At 35.5% G+C, this 27,680-nt stretch overlaps 1 protein-coding gene across 4 annotated transcripts; it reads right to left on the bottom strand.

The window, feature by feature from the left end:
* Positions 1–673: 673 nt before the first annotated feature.
* LOC120340105 (ribonuclease inhibitor-like) lies at positions 674–26,770 on the bottom strand. Of its 4 annotated transcripts, XM_078116349.1 has the most exons (10): positions 26,632–26,770; positions 26,183–26,332; positions 24,843–24,923; positions 24,041–24,136; positions 20,107–20,417; positions 11,137–11,301; positions 9,044–9,208; positions 5,234–5,398; positions 3,912–4,076; positions 674–2,140 (listed from the first exon to the last, which is right to left on the bottom strand). In XM_078116349.1, exons 1-10 carry the CDS (start codon positions 26,681–26,683, stop codon positions 1,934–1,936), a joined length of 1,557 nt encoding a protein of 518 aa, XP_077972475.1. In that variant the 5' UTR covers positions 26,684–26,770; the 3' UTR covers positions 674–1,933. The 4 variants fall into 4 exon arrangements, 3 of the variants coding, with proteins under 3 accessions (XP_077972475.1, XP_077972474.1, XP_077972476.1); XM_078116348.1 differs by lacking the exons at positions 24,041–24,136; positions 24,843–24,923; positions 26,183–26,332; positions 26,632–26,770 and adding an exon at positions 20,722–21,319; XM_078116350.1 differs by lacking the exons at positions 11,137–11,301; positions 24,041–24,136; positions 24,843–24,923; positions 26,183–26,332; positions 26,632–26,770 and adding an exon at positions 20,722–21,319.
* Between the last annotated feature and the right edge of the window lie 910 nt (positions 26,771–27,680).

The following is a 27,680-nucleotide window of genomic DNA, read 5'->3' as shown; positions in this document are numbered from 1 at the left end:
AGTTCTACACCGCACTTTGTTCTAATAAACTGCCTGTCTTAATTGCCTACAACTGCAGGTCCTATATCCATGCAGCAGGTCCATATCTCCAAATAATAACAGAACAGGCCTAAGTTACAAATTTGAGTTTTGATAAAATGACGAAAAAAATTTGAATTTCAGCATTCTTGAATATCCAGATATGCTTAGTAAAAAAAAATACCGGTAAGCTCTGGTTGGAGTAAAGTGTCTGAAATCTTGAGAGAGAATTAGAGTTAAAGTGGTGATTTCTGTGAAGGAATTATGTTATTCTTATATATCGCATAGAAAACTTCATTAGACGAATTGGACTTTTCGAACTCGTCAAATTAACGTTCCATTTCCCTTGTCTCATTATCTGAATTCTATTTGTTTATTGTTGAAATAGAAAAATATACCTTTGCCTTTTGATTTGGAAGAATTTAATAAAATGAAAATTCTGGTTGGTTGTGGCCTTAAATTTTTTTTCCCTTATGGCAGTGGTTTGGGGGTGAAGAAGCCAATACTGGTTATCAAAAAGCAAAACTCTTGATCAAGCATAACAGTAATAGATATTAGCATGAAAAAGGTTTCAACAAAGTTTGTCGAGGCGACCTGAATTTCCACCCCCTGCCCCATCTAATATAGGAACAATTATTTTAATTAATTGAACAAATTTAATACTTCTAGGCTGCAGATTTTATTAATTTTCATGCTATAATATCGATAACATAAAAGATCAAGAAACATCAGTTGTGGAAAGCAAAAATAATTCAGAATAAAATATGGTATATTGGTATTATACGTTAGTTAATACTTGATATTATACATTCAGTTTTAAAGATTTCCATAATGTGAGAATCGATGCACGAAAAAATCCAAAAATGTGTAAATGTATGAGAATAATAATGAAATCAAACATGTAAAATTCACAGCTTACAAAAATATCAAAAAAATTAATCATGCAAAATGAACCGTAAATCAAAAATACCGGTAAACAGATTGAAAATTGACAATCATAGGAGGAAATATTATACATAGGGCAACAGCATCAATATTTGTCTAATAAGGGGTTAATAAATGCAAAAAGTGGAAAAAACACGAGATACAACATATTTGGCCAAAATCCATTCAACAATAGAACTGTTTGAGACAATGTTAGGCAGGCTGAGTCATGTCTGTTCATTCATGTTACGGTGTTCGCCATCTTGGTTCACATACTTCTGGAGTAAAAATGGTTGTTTCATATTATTCATTTAATTTTTTGACCCCATATTAGGAATAATCATACATACTTCCTAGTAGTGAGTGTATCCTTAGGTTGCAAGATTCTACAAAATTTATTTTTCGAAAAACTTGGGTTGCTTGAAAATAAGGTTGAATTTCACTGATCTATACCATTGTAGTTGATAAATATGTCGGGAGGACAACTCGGTACTTCCGAAGGACCAAGATGGCGGACACCGGAATGTGGTATGTGTACCAGATTAAAGTTAGGCCATAATTATATTCCAATTTTCCTTATTTTAGTCCTATTACGAGTTCGGGGGCTAGCCAAGTGACTCCCGTAGTATTTGTACCTGAAATTATGGCCTAACAGTAAATTCATGTCTATGGTTGTTCGGATTGAAAACAAGGAGTAAAAATATATACCATAAATATTGTAAACGTTTATCTATTAGCAATTATTATGATGAAGTCATTTTTTGCTGATAAAATTAACCAGTAGTAGCAAAATAGGATTAAGTTTGAATGACTCATTCCCATAATCACTCAACATTTAGCCTGCAATGGATATTCTGGGACTGAACAAAATAGGACAGTTTATACAGGATGATCCATACATGCTTGCTCGACCCTTGGTGTAGAAAGAATGAATTTATATTTCCTTTGCAAATATAAATCTGTTAGCAATGGATATAAAGAGACCAAAAAATTAACCAGTTGATTCTATCTGTAAAATGAACTTGACTCCGGTATCAGCAATCAATGTTTTAAATCTTTCCAACTGATCAGGATTAAAATCGCATTCCATCATCGCCAATGTTTCAACCTGACATTGATGAACAATTTCCCTGATTGTAGATAATCCTTCATCTCCGAGTCTGCTGACTTTGTTCCCACTCAGATTCAGGAACTTTATCTGAAAATATTAAATTTAAAATTTTTAAATTAATAAGAACACCGCAAAGTTGATGAAATTTTCCTCAATGGTACAAAAATTTTTGATTATTGCAGTATTTGTACCAGCAGCAATCTGTCCAAATGCTAATATTTAATTCGACAAGAAATATTATTATCAATACTAATCCAGGTTCAATTTTTTTTTATTTCTACCGCCCTATATTTATGCACATAGAACTAAAGGAAAGTTTTAAATTCAAGTCACCAATCTCCCCTTCAAGCATTATTTTGAAGAACTGAGACCAAGTAATTTTGATTTCCTGTGAAATTGAATTTCAATCGTGAATCATAGTTTGGTGTATTAGATATTAGATACCTGTTACTACTAATAGGAAATGTCTTGATCATTATCAGTCCAACAAAATTTGATTTTTTTCCATTCGCTAACCAACCAGTACTTATGGATGTGTCACACCAAACCAGGTCATATTTGAATTTATAGGCTGTTTGTTTGCAATTTCCCACAAAGACCCGATTTTTGTGAAATCACCCCATTTTTATAAAATCAAAATTAAAAAAAAAATAACATGATTTTATCAAAGTAAATATCAAAAGCTGGCCTGAAATCTAGGTAAAATGCTGTGAACAAAAAAAATTTGTTGCACAGTGTTATCAGTCGAAGTAAAATTTTAAATTTTTTTGTCACTGACCACCAATACTTATGGACATGTAGGAACATTGTAGGAACCAAGTCTTAAATCTTGAGAGAGACGAACATCAATGTGAAACCTAGTAATGCTACATATACGTTTTTATCATTATCAGACTAAGCATATATTTAGTTTTTGATTTTTGATGAAATACCCACATAGTTTTGGGACCAAGTCACAAATCTGGATTCAAGTATCAAATGCAATATACTCAGTACATTTCTAGTATTGTAAAGTAAGCGACATCTTGGTGCGCATACTTCAGGAGCACCCAGTAATGAATGCAAGGGGCAAAACGATGAAAGATTTGACAGCGACAAGACCAAAAACGTTATGTATTTTTACCCATTTGAGTGCCTTTTTAAATATAAACTGTCTGATCAGAATTTCATGCTTGATGGGGAAAATCTGAGTGTTGACTATCATTACACTGAATGGCTTGGTGGGTTGGATTGTGGCCCGCGGGTTCCTGTTGCACATCCCTGTTGTAGAATGTAACGTCTGCCACTAGTTGGCGCCATCAGTAATTCATTCATTGATTATATCAATTTTCAATATCAAGTTTTGCCTCAGATTATCAGAGACCTGTCCTTAGTGGTAGCTAATTACGGTACTTATAAATAAAAGTTAATTTTCACTATAGAATCGAAAGTTCCAAATCAGGGATGGGGAACGTTTATACTCATTGGAGAACGTACATGTTGTTTTCGACATTCGAATAATTTAATGGTATTGCAGTCAATGTTAGATGCCAACGTTAATACAACATCAATCAACATGTAAAATCAGATTATGTCAATTTTTTAATTTCAAAGATTTCACAAAACTTTCTTCAAAGTCTCAATTCAAATCTCTCTGGTGGTAGCTTAAAATTAGTCATTTTTTTTGGTCGCGTCACTTCAAGTCTTTAAAAGATTGTGACTCAAGTAAATAAATGACTAGAATCTCTTGAATACTTATTTTGATTCCTACAATAATAGGTATATAAATATATACATACCAGTCCTCCACTGAACCCATTCATAGTCCAAATTTATGCTGTTTAGTCATTCATGCTCATCACATGAAGTCTCCTCTTACCTTTGCATTGGGAGTGTTTTCTTTAAATGCTTCCATTCCTTCCGCTGTTAGATTGCAATAGCGAGCATTGAATCTCTCCACATGACATTGTGTAACAACCAATCCAAGTTTACCAAAACAATCAGTTCCAAGGTTCTTGTTGAAACTGACATCTAAATCATTCAGCTGAAATAAAATATGTGAAATTATTTAACTAGGTGGGAAAGATAACGAAACTATAAATCTCACTGCACTGAGGGTTCACATTGCAACAACATGAATGAATTATAGCTGTGATATGACGGGCTATTGAACCACCTAATCTAAGTTTCCGTAGAACAAAGATGTGCAACATTTTTTGATGATAAGTCGATAAGCCATATAACAATTTTCAGACATCTGGTTGGGCCACCTTGAGGGATTATTACATCACAATATGTGGTTAACAAGCCTGCAGCAACAAAATATATTAGTGACTACCAGAGGGCCATGCGGAGGGCAATAGAAGAGAATGAAGCTATCGCTTAGCCATACAGTAATGAATGCGAGGGGCAAATAGATGAAAGATTTGACAGCGACAAGACCAAAAATGTTATGAATTTTTACCCATTTGAGTGCCTTTTTAAATATAACCTGTCGGATCATAATTTCATGCTTGATGGGGAAAATCTGAGTGTTGACTAGCACCACACTAAATGGCTTGGTGGGTTGGATTGTGGCCCGAAGGTTCCTGTTGCACATCCCTGCTGTAGAATGTATCTTCTGCCACTAGTTGGCGCCATCAGTAATTCATTCATTGATTATTTCAATTTCAATATCAAGTTTTGTCTCAGATTATCAGAGACCTGTCCTTAGTGGTAGCTAATTACGGTACTTATAAATAAAAGTTAATTTTTACTATAGAATCGAAAGTTCTAAATCAGGGATGAGGAACGTTTATACTCATTGGAGAACGTACATTTTGTTTTCGACATTTGAATAATTTGATGGTATTGCAGTCAAAGTTAGATGCCAACGTTAAAACAACATCAGTCAACATGTAAAATCAGATTATGTCAATTTCTTAATTTCAAAGATTTCACAAAAATTTCTTCAAAGTCTCAATTCAAATCTCTCTGGTGGTAGCTTAAAATTAGTCATTTTTTTGGTCGCGTCACTTCAAGTCTTTGAAAGATTGTGACTCAAGTGAATAAATGACTAGAATCTCTCGAATACTTATTTTGACTCCTACAATAATAGGTATATAAATGTATACATACATACCAATCCTCCATTAAACCAATTTTCAGTTCAAATTTATGCTGTTTAGTCATTCATGCTCATCACATGAAGTCTTCTCTTACCTTAGCATTGGGAGTGTTTTCTTTAAATGCTTCCATTTTTTCTGCTGTCAGATTGCAATTAATGGCAAATAATGCCTCCACATGACATTGTGTAACAACTAATCCAAGTTCACCAAAACCATCGGTTTCAAGCTTCTTGTTGAAACTGACATCTAAATCAATCAGCTGAAATAAAATATGTGAAATTATGTAACAAGGTGGGAAAGATAACGAAACTATAGATCTCACTGCACTGAGGGTTCACATTGCAACAACACGAATGAATTATAGCTGTGATATGACGGGCTATTGAACCACCTAATCTAAGTTTCCGTAGTACAAGGATGTGCGACATTTTTTGACGATGAGCCATATAACAATTTTCAGACATCTAGTTGGGCCACCTTGAGAGATTATTACATCATAATATGTGGTTAACAAGCCTGCAGCAACAAAATACATTAGTGACTACCAGAGGGCCATGCGGAAGGCAATAGAAGAGAATGAAGCTATCGCTTAGTCATACAGTAATGAATGCAAGGGGCAAAACGATGAAAGATTTGACAGCGACAAGACCAAAAACGTTATGTATTTTTACCCATTTGAGTGCCTTTTTAAATATAAACTGTCGGATCAGAATTTTATGCTTGATAGGGAAAATCTGAGTGTTGACTAGCACCACACTAAATGGCTTGGTGGATTGGATTGTGGCCCGAGGGTTGCCTGTTGCACCTCCTGCTGTAAAATGTATCTTCTGCCACTAGTTGGCGCCATCAGTAATTCATTCATTGATTATATCAACTTTCAATATCAAGTTTTGCCTCAAATTATCAGAGACCCCTCTTTAGTGGTAGCTAATTACGGTACTTATAAATAAAAGTTAATTTTTACTATAGAATCGAAAGTTCCAAATCAGGGATGGGGAACGTTTATACTCATTGGAGAACGTACATGTTGTTTTCGACATTTGAATAATTCAATGGTATTGCAGCCAACGTTAGATGCTAAATTGACGTATTACACTTAAAACAGTTATGACATAACAATATAGTAAGTCACTCTCTTTCACTGAACTAGTATGTTAAGCCCACTCATGAAGCCTAATAATAATATATACTTTGTGACACAAGTCAGTCGTTCACCATCCTTGTTCTAAATCAGTGGTTCTCAACTTTTTCAGTTCGCGGACCGAAAAAATTTCAAAACAAATTTTGCGGACCGGCGGACCTTCAAAATTCAGCAAAAATGTCATGAACACATAATATAATCAAAAGAATGCAATTACGACAAAAATAGGTGGTGCAAAAAAAGACAATCCAATTTAATGAGAAATTTGCTGCTGTCTTTTTGATATTATACGTTTTAAACGCGGTTCTAATGAAGTTTCTGCAAGGCGAAGTAGATCATTCACTTCCACGCGATTTCTCTGTTTGGTCTTGATGAGAGTAATTCAATGGCTCTGTCACTGAGCTCACGATATTCGTTTTCAAGAGCATTTAGGGGCATGTTGTAAAAAAGTTGAAGTAGCAGTCTCTTCTTCTGTCCTGTCAACACCACTAACTCGGTTTTCATCGCTGGGTTTCTTTTAAAAGAACTGGATAATACGTTGTTGTTTGTTTGCCTCCATTTTACTATCAAACCTCTCTTAATTATGGGCCTACTGTCAAATTAAGGAACGTGCGAACTCAATCAGGGACCGTGCTATGTGCTATCAAACTCATCGGTTATGACGTTAGCCGCCGTTATGAGGTCATAGATTTAACGAACATCTAGCCGTTCAGTGTTCTAATCAGGGGTGACGAACCTATTTGTTATCGCGGGCGCTGAATAAGCGGGCCGCACAACTTTTTAGTCATACTACCTGTCAATTTTCATTAACAAAAACAAACAACTGCATTCATACGGGTATATTACAGCATAAAATAAAAAGGAACATTCAATTAATATTTTGCTCAGTGACAAATTTTACTGTACTAAGCGCTTTATATAAGGACGAATAGAAAATTTGGAAAGTTCCAACTGCATACTAAGATTTTCATCTGTCAGTCATGAGCTGTATCGATTAAGTTGGGTTTCGGGTCGCGTCATCTCACTCGGCCGCGAACTCCGCCCGGCTCGAGTGTTCAAGATCCGAATTTCCGTTCGAATACCGCAGCATTTTTAGTCTACTACCGGGGTATCACTGTACAATAAAAATTATATAAAAATAAATTGTAGCTTTGATATTTTATCGCAGATCTAGGGATTTCTCTAACGCTGACATCTTGGAAATAATCTTTAGTGGTAGCATTGCGGTAGAGCGGAGTCAGTGTTGCAAGAGCAGATAAAAATTTGTATAATTCGTAACAACGCAAAAATACGAATCAAAACTAAATATAATCCGGTCAGTTTGAAACACTTTTTTATGGCTGTTGATTGTCGTGATATTTCATAGTAATGTTCTTATTTTGTCGACGCAACCGCAGGTTATATTAAACACACAAATTCAAATTATAAATAGACTCGCATTGGCCGATTGACTACTTCGCACGAATGCAGAAACATTACCCGACAACATAAAAACCTAATCCATCAAAAAAGTGGTCTGCCTGATTGCGGCGACAGTTTCATAGTAATTTTCAAATTCTCACCAATCCCCTTCCCCCTTTTTGGTACTTTTGACATTGCGTTCAACCTATGTCTCATCGAACCCTCCTTTATGACATTTTGTGTCGGATTAAAATGCAAAGTTCTTCCTTATCATTTCCAACCCGAACCGCAACTGGATAATTAATAATTTACTATTTCAGAACGTGGTGATTTCTCTTTCAAAAGATCCGCATTTCAAATATAGGAAATATGAAAAAATCCCGCCTGTGACAAGTAACCGATTTTTTGAAACGTAGGCATTTTTTCAAGATCTTATATTGTTTTAATCATTGAGCTGAAGTTATAAACTTTATATCACTTTCAGATATCCCGTGTATTGTGCGCCAAACATTTCCACGAAGGAACGTTACCGTTACTACTTCTTCGTTAATCTTTGTGCCTTTACCGATAAGACAGCTTAACTTTGCCAAGACAATGGTCCTTTCGATTCATTGTTAAAAGTATTGACAAAAATAGATGTCAATGATGATCCATTAAAATAGATGTATTAGAAATAGTCAAATAGCGTTGCCAGTAATATAACTGGCGCTCCCGTTTTCACTGTACAGTCTCTAAAGATTCATGACCTTAAGCCAATTATAAACTGAATGCTTCACGGGCCGCACGAATTCTCTGGTAGCAGCCGTCACTTCTGGCTCAAATGGACAGTGGTCCTCTCACCAAGTTGGGTTGTTAGACGATTGAATAAGAGTTAAAAAATCACAAAATTGATGGTCATTTCGTCAATACTTAGTATTTTGCAATTTGCTTATAATTTATTAATATTGGAATATAGTCGGCGGACCGGCAGCAAGGTTGCCGCGGACCGGCGGTTGAGAACCACTGTTCTAAATCAACATGTTGGAAGCACAATTTAATCTTTAGTAAGGGGAATCAATAAACTTGTGACTGTGTTGCCGTCATTAAAATTATAGCAAATACGATGAATTTTAATTTCCAAATTCAAAGTTAATGGTAGAATTATTCATTTTGATTTTTATATACACTGACTTTGTAGAGCCTCGTTTTGAGCAAAAGTTAAATGATTTTTCCTATAAGAAGCATGAGTTAGAGATAGCTATTGATATATTGTTTCATATTCCCTTTAACATGCGCCAACCACCAATTCTCTAATAAACTAATTATCAGTTCAAATTTATGCTGTTTAGTCATTCATACTCATCAAACAAGATCTCATTTTACCTTTGCATTGCGAGTGTTTTTTTTAAATGCTTCCATTCCTTCTGCTGCCAGACCGCATTCTCGAGCCCTGAATGTCTCCACATGACATTGTGAAACAACTAATCCAAGTTCACCAAAACCATCGGTTCCAAGGCCGTAGTTGTCACTGACATTTAGTTGATTCAGCTGAAATAAATAAGAACTGTGAAATTATTTAACATGATGAAAATACAAACGAAACTATAAAATTCACTGCACTAATGGTTCACATTGCAACAGAATGAAATTAATTAAAGTTTTTATATGGCGGGCTATGGAACCAACTAATCTAGGTTGCTGTAGGACAAGGGTGTCCAACAGTTTTTGACAAAGGGCCACATAACCAACTTCGGATATCGAACTGGGCCACCTTGAGATGAGAAATTATTACATCACAATATGTTGTTAACAAGCCTGCAGCAACCAAAATATATTAGTGACCACCAGAGTGCCATGCTGAAGGCAATACAAGAGCATATAAATATAAGCATTCCTCCAAAAATTATGGTTTGGGCATAAATTCAAGTGGAATCTGATATCGCTTCACAAAAAAAAACAATGGCTCCTGCACTATTTGGCCAAATTCTGACCAAACTCAGGGATGGCATCCCTGCCATACATGTGTCTACCGGTGTATGCACATATATATCTAACCAAACACAACGACATATACAAATTCATTTTCCCTCTCTCCTTATTTTAAGGGAACTGTAAAATTTTTCATTTGTGATCATAGTAGTAACAGCATTTAAAATCAAATTTACTAAACTAATGGCCACCCACATTATCTTACTTCCTTTATTATAGAGTCTTTATATTTTTGCTCTAAACGAGACTCTAGATGAGTAGGTACTGTATTTTTAATTTAAATAGAGCGATAGCTGTGAAGTAGTATCTCACATGTAAAGACTGTCTAAAATAAAATAATACTATTTATCTGATGCCTTGGTCAGAGCAAAAATAGTGAAAGGTTGAAAATTTTGCTACTAGTATAGGAAATGTGTATCCAAATATTTTAATTATTGTGATAACAAATGTAATTTATATTTCCCACAATATACAAGCCCAGGCCTAATAAAATGGATATAATTGAATGTTCACACAACCAGAGCTTACAGCCTATTTTAGCTTTCACAAACAACAATGGAATAGATGTATATTGGTCCATTGAGCTAAACAGCCGACTTATGAAAATCAAACTAGAATTTAGTCATTTATCAACAACTTTGCCTCGGCATCTAAACAGTCTATCTCAAGTAGGGGTATGAATAGAGCGGAGGTGAGCAACGTCTTGAGACCAGGGGCCAAAAAGTTTGACCACCGGGGCCATGTAAGTGTGAAGTGTTTATACAGTGTTACAAAAGCAAAGTTGAAAGCAAAAACTAAATTTAAACGCAATCTTAACGTTTTTCTTGATTTATTTTTAGATAAAACATCAAAATTTGGTTTTAGTTTGGCTGTGGCACCATCGGGCGGCCGGATTAAGTTACCCAACAAGCCGGATTTGGCCCGCAGGCCATAGTTCGCCTCCCCTGGTACAGAGGAAAGATTGGGGCAACCACCCCGAGCAGTATGTTATAGGGGTGAGTTTGTTGCTTAATTTGATGATTTGGATAATATCAATACAAACATTTCACTCTTACTTCAACTTTAATATTTTAATATATTTATCATCAAGCAATTGAATTTACATTTTTCAATACAACGCCAATCAATATATTTGATCATTTTTTTTTATATTTCAAAGACGAATCTCTCTGATGGTAACTTGAGTTCAGATATTTTGTTTGTGCGAGTCAAGTCACAAGTCTTCGAAAAAGGTGACTCGAGTACATGACTAAACTCTCTCAAATATTTTTTTGATTTTTACAATATATATACATTCACTGACTTTGTAGAGACTTGTTCTGAGCAAAAATTGAATGATTAAAAAGTATGAGTTGGAGATAGGGATGAATATACTGTTTAATATTTCTTTAAATATGCATCAACCACCAATTCTCTAATAAACTTATTATCAGTTCAAATTTACGCTGTTTAGTCAATCATACTTATCACATGAAGTCTCCTCTTACCTTTGCATCGCGAGTGCTTTCTTTAAATGCTTTTATTTCTTCCGCTGTCAGATTGCAATCCCCAGCCACAAATGTCTTTACCTGACATTGTGTAACAACTAATCCAATATCACGAAAACCATCAGTTCCAAGATTCATGTTGCCACTGACATCTAGTTTATTCAGCTGAAATAAATAAAAACTGTAAAATTATTTAACGGGATGAAAATACAAACGAAACTATAAAATTCACTGCACTGATGGTTCACATTGCAACAGAATGAAATGAATTAAAGTTGTTATATGGCTGGCTATAGAACCACCTAATCTAGGTTGCTGTAGAACAAGGGTGTGCAACATTTTTTGACGATGGGCGATATAACCAACTCAGACATCTAACTGGGCCACCTTGAGATGAGAAATTATTACATCATAATATGTTGTTAACAAGCCTGTACCAACCAAAATATATTAGCGACTACCAGAGCGCCATGCGGAGGGCAATATAAGAGAATGAAGCTACCGCTTAGCCTTACAGTAATGAATGCACAGGGGAAGATTTAACACAGGGACAAGACCAAAACCGTTATGTATTTTTACCCATGTGAGTGCCTTTTGAAATATAAAATGTCAGATTAGAATTTTTATGCTTCACGGGGAAAATCTGGGTGTTGACTAGGACCATATATGGCAAACCAAGTCCTCTCGTTCGGTTACCATTCCATGTAGAGGATTAGTCACTTAAACAGTTTTCAGATGCATGGACTTTAAGGTGGAGGGAGCCGTAACCGACCAGCGGTTACGTGAACCACGGCAAAGAGGCCAGCAATCTTGTCGCATATAATCAACACCACATGGGGTTCAAACCGGCAAACCTACAAAGAGTAATCATAGTTGCGGTGACAAGCATATTCCTAACACTTATCACGATGTGCCACACTGCCAAGGTAAAAGTGTGCCTCCAATAAATCTCAATTAAGGCAGTGATACACATAAAAGTCCTATTAATCCAACATCACATATAAATATTTTGCCAGATGATTTTTGATCATATAGCAAACAATTATACATACAATATACGTGCATTTCAACTAAACAAATTGCTTCATTATGATAATATCATTGCTTAATGATGTTATCAAAGCTTAATTTCTATGTTCTGGAACTTTGGGAAAAATGTTATTTTATGTTTTGTGGGTTTTTAAGAAATTCCAGATTCAAAAATATTTTTTAGAATGTATTCAGTGTAGTCCGGTATTCAGTTATGGTCATCCCTACTAATAACCCAAATAAATTCAATAATGAGTTGTATTTAAAAATTATTCAAAAATCTTGAGGCTGTAATAAAACACTACAGCATGACGAGACCAAACATCATATTACTCGTTCCTAGTCATGAAATGGACCAATGCCTCCTCCCTCTCTCTTGGTAGACTAGTGTCTCCCTAGTCCCGAACTAAGAATTTATCTCCAAGAAACTTAATCACAGCATTGCATTGCCGAACACAGTTGACCGAACAAAGCCAAGTTGGAAAACCTTTGCACACCTAAGTGTGTGTGACACCTCAACAATCCAAAATTGTACTTTGTGTGTCAATATTGCTTACCTCATTCATGGTAAAGCTGTTAGGGCTTGGGAGGATAAAAATGAAAACTACAATATTAGTACTCAAATACATTAAACATATTTTATGTCAGCAATAAACAAATATATTGTTTGAAATCTGAAAGTGAAAACTTACAAAAAGAAACCGCTTTGTAATATAAAATTATTCTTACTGGGGTCAACGGAAATGCCTCATCTAATATTAAAATAATATAAATAAAAATAAATTTAAACTATGGCATAAGCATTCCTCTAAAAATTATGGTTCGGGCATAAATTCAAGTGGAATCTGATATCGCTTCACAAAAAAAACAATGGCTCCTGCACTATTTGGCCAAATTCAGGGATGGCATCCCTGACCTACATGTTTCTACCAGTGTATGCCCATATATATCTATCCGAACACAACGACTACAAATTCATTCTCCCTCTCCCTTTAAGCATGAATCAAGAAATACTAATTTCTTCACCAAGCCTTAGCTGGAGCAAAGTTGGGCCTGAACGTGTATTTCATGAACTGTGAAATTTTTCATTTGTTATCATAGTAGTAACAGCATTTAAAATCAAATTTACTACACTAATGGCCACCCACAATCTCTTACTCTCTTTATTATAGAGTCTTTATATTTTTGAACGAGACTCCAGATGAGTGATACTGTATTTTTAATTCAAACAGAGCGATAGCTGTGGTGTAGTATCTTACATGTAAAGACTGTCTAAAATAAAATAATAATATTTATCTGATGCCTTGGTCAGAGCTAAAATCGTGAAAGGTTGAAAAGTTTGCTAAGTTATACTTTATTTGGTGGTTTGGCTTTATTTGGTGGTTTTCGCATATGTTAGCTTGATAAATGACAAATAATGATCAATGTGTTTGGACAATGAAGTGTTTGTTTTGTATTGCAATAATTACCTATTCTTGGCACTATTGTGGCCCGCGAACGATATCTAGCTGGGCCACCTTGAAGGATTATTACATCACAATATGTTGTTAACAAGCCTGCAGCAACAAAATACATTAGTGACTACCAGAGGGCCATGCGGAGGGCAATAGAAGAGAATGAAGCTTAGCCCCACAGTAATGAATGCACGGAGCAAAAGATTTAATAAAAAGAAAGAGCAAGATTTTAAGAGATTTAATGCAGAGACAAGGCCAAAAGCAATATGTATTTACTGATGAGAGCCTTTTTAAATATAAACTGTCGGATTAGAATTTTATGCTTGATGGGGAAAATCTGAGTGTACACTAAATGTCTTGGAGGGTTGGATTGTTGCCCGCGGGTTGCCTGTTGCACATCCCTGCTGTAGAATGTATTTCTGCCGCTAGTGAGCGCCATTAGTAATCCATTAAAAGGGAAATAGATTATGTCAACTTTCAATATTAAGTTTTGCTTCAGATTATCAAAGACCTGTCATTAAAAGTAGCTTATTTTTTATGGATAAAAAGTTAATATTCACTATACAATCGAAATTTCTAAATCAAGGGTGGCGAACCTTTATACCTATTGGACAACATACATTTTTTGGCATTTGAATAATTTAATGGCATTGCAGCTAATGTTAGATGCTAAATTGACATATTACACATGAAACAGATATGACATAACAATATAGGGAGTCACTCTCTCTCTCACTGAACTAGTATGGTAAGCCTACTCCTGAAGCATAATATACACTTTGTGACCCACAAGTCAGTGGCGGTTCACCATCCTTGTTTTAAATCAACATGTTGCAAGCACAATCAATTTTTAGTAAGGCAATCAATAAACTTGTGACTGTGTGTTTCTAGAGTATATGTCATTGAAATTGAAGCAAATACAATGGATTTCAATTTCCAACTTCAAAGGTAGTGGTATCCAAATATTTCCTATAGATTTGAAAAAAAATGCACTAATATGCCAACCTTTGAAAGTTATTGGGTCCATTGCACTGCTATGATACTATATTTGGGCTGATGGCCTTAGGGCCCTTTCCGCCATACATTCTAATTTCTGTACAGATTTTGCTTTCTAATCCTGTGCTCGGCAAACTGTGGGCCGCGATCCAATCGTGGGCTGCTGGGCATTTTCTAGTAGATAGAATAGGTTTTACATATTATTCCTGGAGGAGAAAAAAGCTGATAAAATGGCCTAATCATATGGCGAACCAAGGCCTCTCGCCCGATTAACAATTCCATGTCGGGTATGGGATTAACTAGTTAGCCAGTTTTCAGATGCATAGACTTGGCGGTGTAGGAACCCGTAACCGACCAGTGGCAATCTTCTCGCATATAATCAACCTCGCATGAGATTCAAGCATGCGAACCCACACAGGATAATCCGACATGCAGGCGTATTCCTAACAGTTATCAGGATGTGCCACACTGCCGAGCCAATAGTGGGCCTCCAATAAATCTCAATTATGACAGTGATACACAAGAAACTCCTTTTAATCTGACATTACCTATAAATATTTTGCCAAATAATTTTTGTTCATATATCAAACGATTATACATACCTTACATATACGTGCATTTCAACTAAACGAACAAATATGGTTTGGGCATAAACTAAAATGGAATCTAATATCGCTTTACAAAAAAACCAATGGCTCCTACACTATTTTACCAAATTCTGACAATTTTTGCATGTGACTTCCCCGACATCCATTTTCTACCGGAGTATGCAGATATATATCTTTCTGAACACAAAAACCTATACAAATTCATTCTCCGTTCAAGCATAAATCCAGAAATACTAATTTCCTCACCAGGGCTGGGCGTTTCGAAACAGTGTTTTTACTGCCGTCAGCATATTTTTTGCAGGCATCTTCTCAAACATGTTAACTTTATATTTGGGTTGCTATATTATATAATGTAATGTCAATAATAGTAATAATTAATAATATCATTAATTGACTTTATACTGCCACCTATTACGTGTCCTAACCTTTTTTAAAACTACTTTGTATTTTGTAATAACAACGTGGCTAGTGGGATGAAGTACTCTCTATTTACACACCTTATTGGTACGTCAAAAAAAAAAGAATGGCTATCTAGTTATTTATGATTACGACCCTTCGGTTTTGCCAATTGGGGACAAAAAAACGACACCAGACTGGAAACACACATGTTAACCAACCCTTGGATGAGCATTGTAGTACTTATCACACTGTTCAAGCTTCATAACATTTAAATGTTATTTCATCGTTCCAGTTAATAGGTTGTTCAAAATGATTGGTACTATCTTTTTAACCATATAATAACGCGATATTGTTTAAAATAGTTAATTCTGTGAATATGATTGTATCGAAAAAACATAACTGGTTCTCACTCTATAAAACTGACCAACAGAGAAAAAAAATTTTTGCTTGTCTTATTGGAGGGCTATTTGGAAAAACCCATATTTTGAGTGCTAAAAATAGACATTGTCCCATTTGCTGGGTAGACTTATAAGCCGTGAAATACGGTATTTCTTATATAATGAATGTTCCCCCATTCATTGACTGACTTGCTCATCTCTGTAAAAATGACCAATCAGCAATTAATTGAAGGTAATAAAGCAATTGGAACCTCTATGACTCTCTTTACACACAAAAATAGTTTCAAACAGTTCTGCAGTCCTCCCTCGCAAGATTCGGAGCTGACTTGCAATTGTTACCAATAAATTGGAAAAAAAATTTTTGGGTGAAATATTCTACTCAGAAAAAATCATAATTCTTGAAAATATTGTGCCGGTAAGTAGAAGCCTTATAGCAGACAACGGCTTCAATTATTTATTAAAAATTTGAAACTGGAAAAATAGCACTCCGGAAGTATTCGTACCAATGTGGGAACTAAGTAAGGTAAAGTATCCTAAGGAAGAATGCCCTGTCACGAATACTATGAGAGCACCAAAACAACAAAAGGAAAAAAATTCCAAAAATTATTCAACATTTGATTGTAAAGACTCTTTATATAGAATACAAGGAAAACATCTCTGTAATAGCACAAGCACTATAAGATAGCGCCAGATTGTGCTATAATGAAAGTTTTATGTTGTACCATGTTGCAATGCCCAAAAAAGGGCAATTTGTAGAAATCTCCACCATTTTCACAAAATTTCAAGAAAAAATGTGATTTTTTTCAACGTACATGTTAAAAGCTAATAGGAAATCTAGATAAATCTAGCTGAGAACGAAAATATTTTTTTGCCAACCTGCATGGGGGAAAATGTGTCACACATCCCTGTCAAAATCTTGCTGATTAACCAATGTTACGAAATTATGGTAGAAAATTCAGAATCTCCATAATAAACTACAATTTGGTGTAGTCATTAGACCATTCTGTCCCTATTTTTAAAGAATTGCAATAATTTTATATTATTTAATATTTTATATTAATTTTTTTTATGGTATGCCGTGTGGTGCATCGAGCTAAGCATCAGCAATTCACTTGCCACCGCACCTCTGATTACTCTGCGTGAGTTCACAGGTTCGATTTCTGTGGAGAAAATTAAGTGCTAGAGGATTGCTGGACTCCTCAACAATGTAGGGGTGGTTGAGGTAACCGCTGGTTGGTTACGGCTTCCTCCACCATCAAGTCCATGCATCTGGATATAAATAACCGGCTATCTAATCTCATACCCAACATTGAGTGGTAATCTAGCAAGAGGCTTTGGTATGACATATCATTAAGACATACTAAACTAAACTCCTACATTGTTCTGAGGAGCTTTTGTTGAACCCCAACATTTTAAACAATTAAAACCAGAGTCCTATTCATAACCTCATAAAGGAGAATCTGATTTTGTGCAAGTTTATAGAAAATCTAACAGTCTTCAATTGACAGAGTATGAACTTGTAGCAATAGTGTTGAGCTAGGTTTTGTTTTTATGGTTATATATAACGACATGCAATATTAAAGTGGTGTCAACCAGCAACTCTCTGAGTTCGCCTTTCGTTAGTTATAGAAACATAAGGATTAGATGATGATGGATAGAGTATGAATATTAGCACATTAGCACAAATATACAGCTTAAATTTTTGAGGTTTGTCACAACAACATAAGATATTTTCACAAGCGGAAAGCATCTTGAACGCTATCACACAGCAGTACATACAATGCAAAGCAAGCAATACTTTTAGGTAAACACTAAGTTTTCTATTAAATGGGATATAAGGTATAACCATCATTGACTATACAAGGTTACTACGGTATCCGAAGCTGACAACCTGGGACCACCCTGGGCTATGCCTAAGAATTTAGCATACTTAAGTGATAAAAGTGAGTCCTCTCAAAGATAAGTCATAGGCATAGGAGCAGTTACAGGGGTTTGAAAGTCCTTGAACCATTCGTATGTCATGGAGTCTTTCCATTACTTGTACAAATTATTATAGTTCACTCAGGTATTAAAATTCCAAATTAAGCTATGTAAAAAATTATTTTTGCATTGTTCACAGGCCACAATAATGCCAAGAATGAGTACGGTAAGCAGTGCAATATAAAACATATACTTTTATCGCATAAACACATTGATCATTATTTGTGATTGATCAAGCTAAAACATGGGAAAATCATCATAAAACATCTTTAAACATGCAAAACATTTCCTAAATCAACTTTTAGTATAAGATTTCAGGTCGTCAACAAATAAAGTGCTTTTGCTAATGTAACATTGATAAGATTAAAGACAAAATCTCGTCGAAAAATGCTCATTGCTCGCAAGATTCCGAAATATCTTTTTAGATTGTATTTTTTGGCACAACTGGCAGACATATCAAGCATTGTGGTATTTTTCTTCTCATACAGTTAAATATCTGTTTGCATCTGTCTGAACTTTCTTTTCAAACTCACAATTATAAAATAACTTACAAATAACTACAGATTGATTGATTACCAACTTTTGCCGGTGGTAATTACTAAATTTTTCAACACAGAGGTGGCAGTTTTTGTAACACTATTTAGGCTGGTTGCAGAGGGTAATCCGGCCAAAACTATGTTGTTAAGTTCGGCCATAACATTAAAAATTTGCTTTCAGTAAGAATAGCCAACTTAGCGTAATAGATTCGCCCTTCGATTTTTAGTTTTCTATGATGCTATTATTGTTAGCATACATTCCCGTTTGAACAGATAGAAAGCTGTACAACAATTTAGACTAGCTGACCACATTATTCAACTTTGCTGGCTATTATACCAGTCAATTTAATGACATTTGTGATGTGACAATATGTTGAAAGATTTTTCGGGTTATTTTTATGACTGAACAACATTAAATGATTTTTAATTACACTCCAGCCAATGCGACGTGGGCCACAGATAATCATGCTGCAGGCCGCGGTTCAGCAATTTTAATTGTTGCCCCCCTGGCATAGCCAGTCCCTCCATCACCTCCCCTTCCAAACTTTTTTAAGGAGATTTTGCGGCATTTGCAGTAAAACACAAACTCGCGGGTTTTTTCATGACTATTCCGACTCTAAGGCAAATCTCAACTTGTATTTTGTCATCATATTGGGAAGAGCTGAAAATACCGCCTCACACATGTAGGCCGATGCATGAGGCAATAAAATTTTAATTCTGCATGAAACTGGTTCAAGGCATTTTTAGGGGATATAATAATAAATTCACTCAACATCAGACGCGATTGACTACTTCAATTAAGACATGTCGGATACCCATGGCTCAGTCCAATGTTTTTTTGCTTTTTTCAATTTCCCCAAAGTGACTAAAACACAAAAAAACTTCTCCTGCTTCCCCAAATTAATTTTTGTTATATGCTGAGAAAGTCTGGACGGTTTTATTGCTACATAAAGTTTTATTATACAACAAACGCATCGTTGCAAATCAGTATAAGCCATATTGGAGGTAAAGCTTACTACATTGCCTACATTTTCGCTTTGCAAACTCATTTTGGAGCTTTGAAACTAAGGCTATTATACTGTTTTAATCTAAATCCATTAAATAAGCTGCATAGATCACTGTCTTCGATATTATCAACTTACGCAACACAATGTCAGACACTGCATGCCATCGCATCAGGCTAGACTTCAGCCATTCGCGAATTTATGTATTAGATATGTAAACTAGGTATTCAATGTCCCAAGTAAGAAAATGAGCCAATTTTGTCGCAACGTGGAGATGGTACCAATTTGATATCAGTGCTCCCAATCGCCCAGATACACAATCAGGGGTCCCCAATTGGATAATTTGCAGTCAGACCCCCCAGTTGTCGTAAACAACAACCGCCCTTATGAGGGCAATTTTGCCCTCTCTGCTTCAAACGAACCAATCAAGATAAATTGGATAACTTCGACAGCGAAGTAAGTTTAAAAAAATTTATTTTGAAAATCATGCACATCACAACCAATGCTTGAAATTATGATAAAATAATTCCAATCACAATCCACTAAGTTTAGAACTATATGTTTACCTTTAAAGAAGAACCATTTAGATTTGACTTCAGAATATGAACCAACTCGGCATTGAGATTACAGTTTTGAAGACGAACAAATTCTAGTTGGCTGCAACGTCGCATGACCGACGACATGGCATGCATTCCGACTGTAGTGAAGGATTCGTTTGAAAAATTGATGTTCTTGATGCAGGAACAAATAAGGTCGGTGTCATTAGTTTCGTATAATGTCCCAAACAGCTCCAACTCTTCATACGATTTCATTTTTTGACTTGATTGAAATGCGAGAAATTTTCTTAGAACCTCTCTTTTATCATCTTGTCTGGCACCTGGTAATTATAAAAGTATTATGATTACCATATATGGTAGACGCAGGTTTGAATTGTGTGGGGATAATTATGGACATTAGGCATAATTAGACTTCGCAGAGTTATAGAGTGAAATAAAAAGTACCGGTATCTGCTGATTGGTCATGGTTTGTTCATTCACTAGACTAGAAGGCCACAATTCAGTACATGATAAATCCTCCTTGTTGACTTTTCCTTCCAAGTAGTTAAATCCTAGTTGTCAAACTAATTCAAAATTGGTGTAAAAGACATGATCACATGAAATATTACTCAGAAGAAATATTACCAGAAGAAAGATTTGTTATGAGACTGCTTTCAATATCAGGATTCAGAATGATTCCACTTAGAAAACGACGAACAACTTCCCAATGATCGTCTCGAATCTCAGTTTCGATAAAGGTGCGAAACGTAGTAGAATCCATGCTTGAAATATAGAGAGCGGATAATAATTCTTGAAAGATTTGATGGCTGAAGAACATTAGATGGTCTCCTTCCATGAGATGCTGGTTGAACATATTTTTCCCAGGTACCTTGATGACAAAGTCCTGAACCTCAAGAGGACTAAGCTTTACTTTTTCGAGATCCTTGATTGTGAAAATGACTCGATTTTCTTTTGTGCCTTCGAATGACATTTGCATCAGTTTCTGGAGTATTTCTTCAATTTTTTCCTTTTCACGGGCATGAGCGGATCGCATGAAGATGTGGAGGATTTGTAGCATTACCTCAGTCATAGTATCTGTTGGATTATCTGGGTCGTCCTTGCAAACGATTGCATTGAATATTAGGAATAGAGGAACAGATGATAACGGGATAAGTGCGGGCGACTGACTGCATTGTTAATTTCTCCCAAGCTTTTTTGCCGCTGTCTCCTATAATTGCAATGAACAAACACTTGATATCATTTTGAGCCAGACCAGCAAGGCCAGTTATGAATTGCGGCCTCAATTCTGATGGGAGTGATGCCACTCTGAACTCGCGCGAAGAAATCACGATCGTCATGTCAGGAAAGAGATTGCCTGTTATGATATTGTACATGACAGTTGCTGTGCTAATTTAAAATCAGTATATTTCATCTTGTTGTGTTTTCCCAGAAGACTCCAAGTTGCTTGATCAAGTCCGTCAAGGTAAAGAATTGACTTTGATTGATTTTGTTGCAGCCGTTCATAGCCGTCTTTCAATTCTTGTGGTGAGAGTCCTGAAGCTTCTTTCCCAAAAAGAAGTTCACATGGACTGATGGCTTCATCTCGTGTAGTTCCTTTTAAAACGGGGATATCTTTGATGTTCAAGTGATGAATAAATTCAAAGCGATGTCCCAGCTGCAATGCTTCAGCAGCTTGGGCTACTTCTCCTAATTTGTTTGTAATATGAAGTGTTCGAGCAAGGCGTTTCATACTTGTGGATTTTCCACCCCCTGCCTGTCCCAATATGGCAATGTACCTGAATTCTTTGTTGCCTAATTGTTCTATGAGTTCATTCTGAGAAATAGGTTTTCCAACTTTTTCTTCATTTGCTTTGACAGTGAATCCAGTCTCGATATTGTATTGCCTAGTCTTGGGGGCCATTTCTCCTCTGTAGAAACGTGGCACTTCTCTAAGTTGGGGATACACTTCAAAGTCTGGTTCGATTAGGTTTAGAGGTTTGTAATCTTCTGTGATTTTCACTTTTGTTTGCTCTAGGGTTCTCTTGTTGAAATAATTAATGAATTTTTTTGCATGCTTTCTTCTTTTCCTTTGTGCCTTTTTCCCATTTCCTTTTCTTGTACGTTTTCCCGAATAAAGTTTGAATGCATTTAATAATCACGTTAAATAATGTTAATAGTAATAAATTGCTGTTACATACAGGTATATACTGCGCCTTGCGAAAGTCAATAAAATCAGGCATTCTGTAAATATTCTGAATCTGTACTTTGCGAATTTGAACGGGTGAGGAATAAATTCTTTTTCTGGTAGTTTCTAATGATGCAAATGGTCAGCCTTCACCCAGCATTTAATTAATCAAATAGGAAATTGTTTGTTCCAGCATCTTTCAAATAAAATATTGGAAATCAATTTATTTTTTATAGCAAGTTTATGGCTTGCCTCATGATTAAGAGATAGATAGCTTATTTCGAAAACTCCATAACAAACATAAATTAAAAATGGAGTATTCTGGAGGGCAAGCAAAACCTATAAAAAAGTTTAAAACATGAAGTATCTCATGTGCATGCCCACCAGCACGCGCACAAAAACACAAGCCCAATTAAATGAGGCTTGGGCCAAACTTAACAAACAAAATACACGATAGTATTAAACTTTCGGGCTGTTGTACTTTCAACAATTACATTGATAATGACCAAAACCAACAACAACTCGCTACCCTTTACCGGGCTTCGTTTGGAGTCTATTTTGCATGCCTTGATGTAAAACCCATCAATTGATGACTACTACCGTATAGGAGGCTAGAGCAATGGTTACAAAACTTTTTACCTTGTCTGTACCTGGGACTTTGAATATAATAACCTCACGGACTGGCAACAAAATATTGAACTGACACAAAGCATGAAAATAAAAAAGTATAAATCGAATGAGGTTTAATTTATGTGCTTGTGTTTTTGACTGCACGAAACATGTCAAAATTATAAAATATGACAATAGAAGAGAGAATTATTATATACAGTTTTTGGCACACAGGTGAAAATGTGCAACTGAAATTTTTTTGTTTGTGAATAAAAAACATCCTCGATATGTACTAGATGATAAGTCCATTTCTGATAGTAATTTACTATGAAATCGCCTCGCAAAGCTTGGCAGATTCGGTTCGGTGAAGCGGATGCAGTGGCAACAAGCCAAATTTCTCACGGAGCGGCAAAAAAAACAGTACTTGGGAACCACTGAGCTGGTGCAGTGTTGCGTTGATTGCTCTTCTTTGTCACATAACTGACATAACTCTTGAATATTTGATCAAAGTAAACTAAAGCAATATCACTCTTGCACATCTCTCCAATCTAAGTGCCAGTTATTGACAACGAGCCTGTTGGTGCCAAGCATCTGCTGATACTCGAGGTGGCACTCACCCCATCCACTCAAAAAGGCACCTATTACGGCACTGAACTACAGTGACCACGTCACCGAAACTATTCATTTTGAGCGCTGTGCGTCTAGTCTGCATTCTTTCATACATGGTATACTAATAAAACGTGTTCACCAAAGTCACTAAAGCTTCTCTGGTTTTTGGTATATCGAGATGAAAAATGACTTGCTCGAAAGAGTATTTAATTTCGCGAGGATAGCGTTCTCAAAATTTCAATTTCTGAGTTAGTTATCGTGAAAACAGTAATAAAATGTGAGAAAATTGGAAATTTCCCAACAATCGTCGGTTTTTTTTTGCTGCTGCCATGGAAACGAAAAATCCAATCCGGACTTTCGGTGAAACACACATTGCTGGGGTGGAAGAATCACCCACATGAGAAATTTTATCCTAATCAGCCAAACCATTTTGACGTCACAGCTAGACAGACATTACGACTGAGAATAGGATTTCCTGGAGCGGAGATCCAATTATTACAAGTTTGTCAATCTGCATAAGCGATGTATACGAAGCACTAATAAAAATCATTTTACACTTACTTGATGATATGGGCACCAATTCATAGACCGGACAAGGAAAATCATTCGAAGCAAGCTTGGCATCAGTGGATTCCTTCATTCTTCCTGTGGTTGCACCTGAAGTAAATGAGTTAAAACCCATTCAATTATATTTTAGAATGGTATCGTAAATGGAGGCAAATTTGAACAAAACATTTCTAAGGTATCGTTAAGACATAGAGTGTTCGGAATGGCTTGTTGAAAAATGAAATAACTCTACTCAAAGGGGCATAGTCTGTTTAAAATAAGCCTAACTCTGATCACCCTGTGTGGGATGACAATTATGTGCAAGAGTATTGCTGGACTTCTCGCCGCCGTAGGGTGTGGGATGACAATTATGTGCAAGAGTATTGCTGGACTTCTCGCCGCCGTAGGGTGGTTCAGGTAACCGGTGGTCGGTTACGACTCCCGCCACCATCAAGTCCATGTATCTGAAACAAATAACTGCCTAACTTATCCCATACCCGAAATGGACTGGTAACGGGAGTAGAGGCCATGGTTTGCCATACGATGAAGTCGTTTTATCAAATTTCCTCTCCCCCAAGATAAATATGAATAAATCTTATCCTGCATCTACATAAAAACCATAGTGAGCGTATACAAAATAAAGAAATACTAGTCTTTTCACTAAGCTCATTGGAACGAGCATGACTGATTAAACAGAGTTTTAAAATCTGTCTTATACACAGTAAAAGCCCAAATCATTTATTGTTCATAAAACTTCTGAATGAATGCTTGTAATTTTGCTTTAGATTTATTGCATATAAAAATTCTTGATTCATACCTAAGGTGGACGGCATTTCCTCTTGCATAGTCCTGGCTGCATCATGCTGTAGTTGTTGTAGTGCAGCTGGTAGAGGTGGCGCTGTTGGAAGTAATTAAGTTTAATAAGTATATGTTGACACTAAAGCTGAAAATATTTTGTTTCTAGACTCGAATCAAAGTTGAATGCTCAATAGTTGATTATCAGTTAAGAGTAAACTTAAATAGTAGGTCAGTTTACATGGCAATAGTTTCCGTATCAACAGCAACAACGAAGAATAAATGCTGTTTATAAGTTCTCATTGATTATCTGATTGTTTTCATTTAAGTTTTTTGTCATCAATTTTCTGAAGTTTGTAGAATTTAATGATGGATAAGTGTATGTACACAATTTTGATTTTGTATTTTAAAGAGCTTACCCAATCTAAGAATAATGCAGGCTGTATAATTATCAACTCAGGGGTGTGTTTGGTATCAACTGAATTATAGACAAAAAAAACCTCAGTAATGGCGGTACACACAAAATTATTAAAGTTTTCAATGTGTAAATTACCACTTGGTGTTAGATTACTGGGACTCTTTTGTGACTTGGGGTACACAAAACTGAATACTGCTAATGATAACAAATTACATCAAAAGAGTGCTACGCTTTGACGTATGGCATTAGAGTAATGAACAGAATTTTTATATATAAGAATTATAATTCGTATACGAATATTAAAAAAAATTGCCGATAACTTTGACAAAAAAGGGGCGAAGAGGCAATTTTTGAGCTCTGATAAAGTCTAAAACTGGGCAGGTGCTGAAGTGTGCAACATTTTGAAAATTTATCGCGCCAAAAGCATTATCCGCGATCTTCCGTCACAACACTAGTTTTATCACTACGTTGCTATTTAATGGGCTGGTGAATATTATAATTTCGTTTGCAGTCAAGTTATCTGCCATAAGACAAATGTTAAGTTGTTGGGAATTCCTATGATGTTAATTATCAATATTACCATCCTGGTTGCCATATGTTTCGTTCCTTTCAATATTTTGTCGCGGGTAAAACAGATTTTTTTTTGTTACCGGTTTTTAGTCTAAAAAGGTTGGGAACCACTCATATATATATTGCACCAAAATATAGATTACTTCCAGAAAGCCAACCTGAACCTATTTTCCTTAAGACATTTAATTACTTAATGAAGCCAAACTTCATGCACAACCAAGGAGTTAGTTCTTTGAACCCGAGGTTTTGTCTGGTATGTATGTGAAACTGAAAACTCACATGTTTCTAGAACCTGGATTGTTTAAAAAGTTTACATTCAAACTTTACTCTAAAATGCTTGCAGAATGAATATTTCACCGATTAAAAAAACATACCATTATTGTCATAGTGTACATGAAGGTTCTGAACATTGTCTGCATGAATGAACTCCGCATGAGCTTGCTGAATGTCACCCACTTCAACTATGTCTACCTGAGCTTGAAGCCGATTCACATTGGCTGCATGCAGTTCATTGATTTGTGCGTCTGAAAAAAGGTTCAACATCGTTCATGGATTAACTACATTTGATAGGTTGCTTTAAATAAAACGGAGATTTTCAATTTATTTTAAAAATGAAAACATGGGATTTATGATCCAAACTAAAATTGGCAAACTAATATTTGGAAAGGTTCAGACATAGACATTGAGAAATACTGACACTAGTCAACTAGTAATTTATTAAACACCTGACTTGATATGAAATGTAAACATCACTTCAGGTTCTCAATTACAATCTTGTTCTAAAAATGCAAAATTATCTAAATAAAATTCTACTGAGCCTCACCTTGAATGTTCACAACGTTAGCTCTCTCTTGTGGTTGGTCTTGATCAGCCATTTTTCAAGAAAAGCATTTAAAATGTAATCATAACATGGAGAATATGCTACTGAAAACTATTCAAAGTATGTTAACGGTATAATATCTGTTGAACAAAGAAGCACAAATTTTTAATAATTTGAGATAAATAAATTTACAAAAACAAAAAAGGTTGAGGTATGTCTAAGTCAAAAATTGAAAAGTCATATTCAACCATAACACGCCTTACACTCACATGCTAATAAATGAACAACAGTGCCAAGTTATATAACAGTTCAAAGCTGAGTCCACTCTAGGTACGGTTAAAAAGCTTCAAATGATGACAAAATTTCTTGCTTTTATTGCCATGTCCTACCATCACAAGGTCTTTCATGTAATCAATTTACAGTTTGAGACTTCTTCCACAAACCACAAATGGGCAATGTAGAATAATTTACTATTCAAGAATACTTGAATTGAATCTAGAATACCCAATCCTATACTATGTGTTACCAACAAACACAAACAGGCATTATTTTTCAAGACACTAAAATATGAGAATTTTACCAATATTTTTTTTGCCTTGAATATTTCAAAATTTATGTGATCTCTTTTGATTTGTATTTTCGTACCCACGGAAAAATAATTTATTCTACTTCCCGCTTTTTGGCAAACAATTTTGCTATGATGATTTTTTGTTGCGACATAATATTCAAATCCATGAAGGATACCAGCATTCAAAATGCCTTACCGTATTTTGATTTAATTCTGTTCAGTGTAACTCATGGTTGCGTCATCTTACGAAAAAATAAAAGCATTCACAAGAATCACAACTCTAAAATATCGCGGCAATCTGCGGACATAAAATGTGTGGTAAACTGCCCGAGTATAATTAATTTTCGATTAGTATTTTTGTACGAACGAAAATAAGAAAGGCATACTACTATAAAATATCACGGCAATCTGCGGACATAAAAGTATGGTAAACCGATTTTGATTAATTTTGATTCGTATTTTGTACTAACGAAAATAAGAAAGG

Source organism: Styela clava, chromosome 9, assembly GCF_964204865.1.
Source record: "Styela clava chromosome 9, kaStyClav1.hap1.2, whole genome shotgun sequence".
Lineage (NCBI taxonomy): Eukaryota > Metazoa > Chordata > Ascidiacea > Stolidobranchia > Styelidae > Styela > Styela clava.
This window is presented reverse-complemented; position numbering and strand designations above follow the sequence as displayed.

Coding starts and splice junctions, on each gene's coding strand:
- LOC120340105 (XM_078116348.1), bottom strand. CDS start 21,166: ATGACTGAGGTAATGCTACAAATCCTCCACATCTTCATGCGATCCGCT. Junction 9,209..11,136: donor AAAGCACTCGCGATGCAAAG/GTAAGAGGAGAC, acceptor TATTTATTTCAG/CTGAATCAACTAAATGTCAG. Junction 4,077..5,233: donor AAAACACTCCCAATGCTAAG/GTAAGAGAAGAC, acceptor ATTTTATTTCAG/CTGAATGATTTAGATGTCAG.